The 6,841-nt window shown below is 52.6% G+C and overlaps 1 protein-coding gene across 1 annotated transcript in view; it reads right to left on the reverse strand.

The window, feature by feature from the left end:
• Positions 1–1,195: 1,195 nt before the first annotated feature.
• VPS45 (vacuolar protein sorting 45 homolog (S. cerevisiae)) overlaps positions 1,196–6,841 on the reverse strand; it is an 85,052-nt gene continuing 79,406 nt past the window's right edge. The window contains exon 15 of the mRNA XM_015406297.1: positions 1,196–1,743. Coding sequence (XP_015261783.1) covers positions 1,656–1,743 — 88 coding nt within the window. The 3' untranslated portion in view covers positions 1,196–1,655. The remainder of the gene's footprint in view (positions 1,744–6,841) is intronic.

Here is a 6,841-nt window from a genome sequence, read left to right on the forward strand (position 1 = left end):
CGGGGTGGAAGAAGTGTGTGTGTGTGGGGAGGGATTGTCTTTAAGGACTGAGGGAGTTATAAGAATGTTGCCAGGCGAGGGGCACGGTGACATCAACCTTCGCTGGCTCAAAATGGATGTAGGAGGTGGAGACTTCTTCTGGTGTGGGCTAAATTTCGATTTCACCTTAAACTCAAGGGTGGGGACGGCAAGGATTATCACCATTCTGCACCCAGGTAACCCCAAATTCTGGGCCAAGAGAACTTGAATCCACAACCCGCATCTGTTACGCAACCCGATCCACTCTGCCTAAGCGCTCTCTCATCCTGAATAATTTATTCTGCTTCTGCTCACTATGGCAACGGAACTGGGCCACCCTGCTCACCATGGAACATCAGAAGAGCCCTGCAGGATCGGACCAGTGAGGGTCAACTTAGTCCAGCCTCCTGTCTCACACAGGGGCCTCAACCAGTTCCTCTGGAGGGCCAACAACAGGGCAGAGGGGCCGAGGCCTTCCCCTGAGGAGAACCTCAGAAGAGTTCTGCTGGAACAGACCAGTGAGGGTCCCTCCAGTCCAGCCTCCCGTCTCACACTGTGGCCAGTTTCTCTGGAGGGCCAACAGCAGGGCATAGAGGCCAAGGCTGTTATAAGAACCTAAGAAGAGCCTTGCTGGATGTTAGAATGTTAGTTGGAAGGGGTCTTGTAGGTCATCTAGTCCAACCCCCTGCACTCTGCAGGAGCAGAGCCGAAAGATAGCCCTATGACATACCCGAAAGAGGGTCGTCCAGCCTCCGCTTGAAAACGTCCAGCGAAGGAGCATCCACCACCTCCCAAGGCAGTCTGTTCTACTGCTCAACCACTCTTCCAGTTAGGAAGTTTCTCCTGATTTTTAGCCCGTAACGACTCCCTTGTAATTTCCACCCATTAGATGTAGTCTTGCAATGCGGAGCATTCCGGAGAATAAACATCTGACGTTTCTTCTTACGTCAAGCACGTTTAGCCACCCCTGTACTAGACTCTTGGGGCAGGGGCAGGCGTGAGTCCCTGTCCTGGCTCCTCTTAAAAGGTACACCAAGCACAGATTTGCAGACACACACACACCGGTCTCCTTCCAACACAACCTCTTTCGGCTTGCAGGCCCCACCCGTGTGCCGCCCCACCTGCCCCGCCATTTTCGCCCCTCCATTCAAGAAGACTCTACCAGCCTCTGCCAGAAAATCAGGACAGCCTTTTATTGGGGTTCACACAATTGCTTTTTGGAGGGACGAGAGGCCACAGGACACAGAGCTTGGTGACCCTCCGAGGGGAGCGGCTGACCCAAGAGAGACAGCAAGGAAGCAGGATCCGTGGCAGAGGTCCATGGGCGGCCCTTGTGAAAACCCATCGGGAGGGTTACCCTTCCTGGCCATCTCTGGACACGCTTTCCGCCCCGCCATCTTGAAGAATGCCACGACGGAAGAAGCAACAAGCACGACGCCCCGCATCCACGGCCAAGCCCGGCTTGGTTGGGCTGGATGTAGATGGAGACGGTCGCCAGACACCCCCGGAGAGTCCCAAAGGCCTCGTTGCCCGGGGGCAAAGCAGTTGAGGAGCAGGACCATGGCGTGGCTTGGGCGCACGAGGGACACTTCTTGTCCGGCAACGGAGCAGAGGGGGTGACGGTGAAGGGCCAAAACTCAACGCCTGCTGGCCACCCGGGCCGCCGCTTGAGAACTCTCCATGCCTCTTCCACGGAAGCCAGCCGCTGAAACCTCTTCCAGGAAACTGTGGAACAGAAATGACACGGGAGGAAAATTTTAAAAAGGCCCGCAATTTCACAGGCGCCTGAATGTTCCCTCTAATATGTGGAGTCCTGTGAGCAAAAAAATTCTACCTTGTGAGCTCCTGGCATTAAAGTGGTGAGCAGGTGATTTGGTTGCTGCATAGATCAGTCTGCTCTGGAGCCCCGTCCTTCCTGAGCTAAGACAAAAATGTGTGAGCTGGAGGCTAAAAAAACTGCGAGCCAGCTCACACTCACTCAGCTTAGAGGGAACACTGCTTGAGACCCCCGCAGCCCAGACCGTGGGGGTGGTGAACAGATCCGGTCTACAAAAAAAGCAGGCAGCGGGCCCTGCCAGGTGCAGAAATGCGTGGAGGGGAAGTGATCCGTGGGAGCGGTTTTGAGTCAGGCCAGAAATAGAAAGCTGTATGTCAGGGGCTGCACGCACACCGGGCCTCTGACTAGCCTGTGCGGAGACTGAAGCCAGCGACATGCATTTTGCAAAAACAGGGGAACTGAAAGGGAGCAAGTTGGAAACAGGACTTCTTCCAGTCCCCAGAGACCGCTCTGACCACTCGACCAGGATATCCAGTTCCCACTGGACTCCTGATCTCCCCCAGAGGGGGGGACGGTCTTCCTAGTGGGGGGCGTCTCTGAAGCAGATCTGACAAAAGGGAACATCACACCTTGAAAGCTCACACGCCACAAAATCTTGTTGTTCTCTAAGGTGGTCCTGGATTCGAATCTAGCTAAAGCAAATCTGTCTCTCTCTCGCTCCAGAACGCTTTATTTACCGGCTCTCCTATGGGAGGACTGCCTCCACCCTGCATCCCCCCCTTGTGAAATGAGACCCCTCCTGATAATTTTTGGGGGAGCATTCCCTTTTGGGGGAGCCCGCTCCGATGAATGAATCCTGGTCACACCATGGGGTGCGGAGCAGCGGAGGGTGCAGAAATGCCTTGAAGCTGCTGGTGGAACAATTGGATCGAACTTGCCCTTTTCCCCTTGGAGGGCAAATGCGCCATTTCTTTTACGCACACGACACAGACAACACTGTCTGAACTGGCAGAGTCTGAACTGGCAGTCTGAACTGGCAGAGACTGATCAAGAGAGAGATCTTGGGAGCCGTAGTAGATAACTCACTGAAAATGTCGAGACAGTGTGTGGCTGCAATAAAGAAGGCCAATGCTATGCTGGGGATTATTAGGAAGGGTATTGAAAACAGATCAGCCAATATAATAATGCCCCTATATAAATCAATGGTGCGACCGCATTTGAAATACTGTATGCAGTTCTGGTCACCACACCTTAAAAACGATATTATAGCTTTGGAAAAAGTGCAGAAAAGGGCAACTCGAATGATAAAAGGGTTGGAACACTTTCCCTATGAGGAAAGGTTAAAGCGCTTAGGGCTCTTTAGCTTGGAGAAAAGACGACTGAGGGGTGACATGATCGAGGTTTATAAGATTATGCATGGGAAAGAGCAGGTAAAGAAAGAGGTACTTTTCTCCCTTTCTCACAATACAAGAACCCGTGGGCACTCCATGAAATTGCTGAGCGGTCGGGTTAGAACGGATAAAAGGAAGTACTTCTTCACCCAAAGAGTGATTAACACATGGAATTCACTGCCACAGGAAGTGGTGGGTGCTACAAGCATGGACGGCTTCAAAAGGGAATTAGATAAGCATATGGAGCAGAGGTCCATCAGTGGCTATTAGCCACAAGGTATAGCTAGGGGCTCTGGGGCAAGTGATGCTCTGTCTTCTTGGTGCTTGGGGGGGGGGTCAACAGTGGGAGGGCTTCTAATGTCCTGGCCCCACTGCTGGACCTCCTGATGGCACTGGTATTTCTGGCCACTGTGTGACACAGAGTGTTGGACTGGATGGGCCTTTGGCCTGATCCAACATTGGCGTCTCTTATGTTCTTATGTTCTTAAACAAGTGAGCACAGGTATGTGTAGGCAGGTGGACTCATAAAAATGTATATGGGCTTGTAACTTTTATGAACTTTTGCAAACAGGATAACACAGAACAGTGCATGGTTCCCTTCTGTTGGCCCTGAAAACAGTGGCATGTGGAAAACAGCAAAAAAAAAAATATATATAGTAGAACGCCCCCCTACCCAAAATCCCTCTGCTCTGAAAGTAGATTATACATTTCCACCGCTTCTAATAGATAAAAATATTGATTTATTTACATCCGACTTGTGTCCCCCAAAGGTGATCCAAGGTGGCTTATGTCCTTCTCCTCGCCTCTTGTTTTGTCCTCACAACAACCCTGCAAGGTAGGTGAGGCTGAGGAAGTGTGTAACTGGCTCAAGGTCACCCTTGCAAGCCTCTATGGCAGGGGTGGGGATTCCAACCTGGGTCTCCCAGACCCCTCTCTGACACTTTAACCACTAGACCACTCTGGCTCTTGCCAGTTTGGTGTAGTGGTTAGAAGCGCAGACTCTGATCTGGGAGAACCGGGTCTGATTCCCCCCCTCCTCCTCCCCGTGGAGCTGCTGATGTGACCTTGGGGCAGTCGCCAGTTCTCTCAGAGCTGTTCTCTCAAGGGCAGTCCTTGAAAGAGCCCTCTCAGCCCCACGTACCTCACAGGCACTGTTCCCTCCTAGCTCACAGTTTTTTAGCCTCTAGCTGACACATTTTTGTCTTAGCTCAGGAAGGGATGGCTCCAGAGCCAACGTAATTTATGCAGCAGCCAAATTGCTCGCTCACAACTTTAATACCGGTAGCTCACAAAGTAGAATTCTTGCTCACAAGACTCCACAGCTTAGAGGGAGCATTGCTCACAGGGTGTCTGTTGTGTGGAGGGGAAAGCCGCTCTGAGACTCCAAGTGAAGGGCGGGGTATACGTCCAATCTCTTCTTCTTCTACTACTTTCCCCAAGTGCTGGTATATAATCCTTACAACGATCCTGCAAGGTATGCATCACTATCTGACAACGGCCCAGGGGTGGGGCCGAGAGAGAGGCTTGCCAAAGGCCACCCTGTTGTGCTGGGGGAAAGCGTCACTGTGTGTAGAACAGATCCACAGGATCCGACCCATGGGGGGGAGGTGGCAGGTGTCTGCAAAAACATCTCAGGAACAGCGGAAAGAAGAATCTGTTGACAATCAGGGTTCCTGCCACCGTGCGCGTGATACACGGGGGTTACTCCGTGCCTCAGTGACTCATCCCTTTTCAACACTATTGGGCTGATTTTGAGAAATAAATTATCGAGGATGAATGCCAGGAGAACTCAACACAGGTGACACTGCCGGTGAGAACAGGGCTCGTGCAAAAACGTCACTGTGCTTGGTGTGCCCCCCCCCCCAACAAAGCAGAGAGCGCTTTGCCACGGCTGTGAACCCCAACGTCTGGAAAGCGCTCGCACCCCGCCAGAGCCAAAAGTGGCCTGCCTCACTCTCGGGGTTGCAAACTCGGTTAAAGCCTCACCTCGGGCTTCTGCAACGGCAGCCCTCCACGCTCTCCAGCCCGTTCGGCCTCGTTCAATTATAGCTTCAGGTTCTCTCTCCCCCCACTTCCCCTTCGGTTTTATTTTTAGGCAGAGCAACACTGCAAATCGGCTGGAGGAGGAGGAGGAGGAGGAGGAGATTGGATTTATATCCCGCCCTTCACTACCCAAGGGAGTCTCAGAGCGGCTGACAAACTCCTTTCCCTTCCCCTCCCCACAACAGACACCCTGTGAGGTGGGTGGGGCTGAGAGAGCTCTTGACAGGAACGGCTCTTTTTCAAGGACAGCTCGGAGAGAACTACGGCTTGCCCAAGGTCATCCAGCCAGGTGCATGTGGAGGAGTGGGGAATCAAACCTGGTTCTCCCAGATTAGAATCTACACCAAACTGGCTCTCAAACTGGTGCGGGTTAGCGATTAATAAAGCGGCCCGGGAGCCCCGCTGCAAGCACCATCTCCCTTTCGGGCGCATGGTGGGGGCAGGGATGCCAGCCTCCAGGTGGGACCTGGGGATCCCTTGGAGCTACAGCTCATCTTTGGACGACAACGATCAGTGTTCCCTCTAAGCTGAGTCAGTGTGAGCCAGCTCACAGTTCTTTAGCCTCCGGCTCACACATTTTGGTCTTAGTTCAGGAAGGAGGGCTCCGGAGCAAACTAATTCATGCAGCAGCCCAATCGCTCGCTCACAACTTGAATGCCAGCAGCTCATGGAGTAGAATTTTTTGCTCACAGGACTCCACAGCTTAGAGGGACCATTGACCACAATCAGTTCCCCTGAATCAAATGACTGCTTTGGAGGGGGGGGGCTCCATGGCCTTGTACCCCACTGTGGTCCTTATCCTCTGCACGCTCCACCCCCACATCTCCAGGAGTTGTAAGTCGCATTATAGCATTGGGGAAAAGTGCAGAAGAGGGCAACTGGAATGATCAAAGGGTTGGAACACTCTCCCGATGAAGGAAGGTTCAAGCACTTGGGGCTCTTTAGCTTGGAGAAACGATAGCTGAGGGGTGACATGATCGAGGTTTATAAGATGATGCATGGGATAGAGCAGGTTGAGAAAGAGGTACTTTTCTCCCTTTCTCACAATGCAAGAACTCCCTGTGGGCACTCCATGAAATTGCTGAGCGGTCGGGTTAGAACGGATAAAAGGAAGTACTTCTTCACCCAAAGAGTGATTCACACATGGAATTCACTGCCACAGGAGGTGGTGGCGGCTGCAAGCATGGACGGCTTCAAAAGGGAATTAGATAACCGTATGGAGCAGAGGTCCATCAGTGGCTATAGCCACAAGGTATAGGTAGGAACTCTCAGTCTGGGGCAAGGGATGTTCTGTCTTTTTGGTGCTTGAGGGGCAACAGTGGGAGGGCTTCTAGTGTCCTGGCCCCACTGCTGGACCTCCTGATGGCACCTGGTATTTTTGGCCACTGTGTGACACAGAGTGTTGGACTGGATGGGCCACTGGCCTGGTCCAAAATTGGCTTCTCTTAGGTTCTTAAGAGGGGATTGGATGGACATATGGAGCAGAGGTCCATCAGTGTCTATTAGCCACAATGTATAGATAGGAACTCTCGGTCTGGGACAAGTGATGCTCTGTGTTCTTGGTGTTCAGGATGCTCTGTGTTCTCCGTCCGCCGGCTCCCCCCACCCCCCC

This window comes from Gekko japonicus, unplaced genomic scaffold (assembly GCF_001447785.1).
Source record: "Gekko japonicus isolate JY-2015 unplaced genomic scaffold, Gekko_japonicus_V1.1 scaffold1674, whole genome shotgun sequence".
NCBI lineage: Eukaryota > Metazoa > Chordata > Lepidosauria > Squamata > Gekkonidae > Gekko > Gekko japonicus.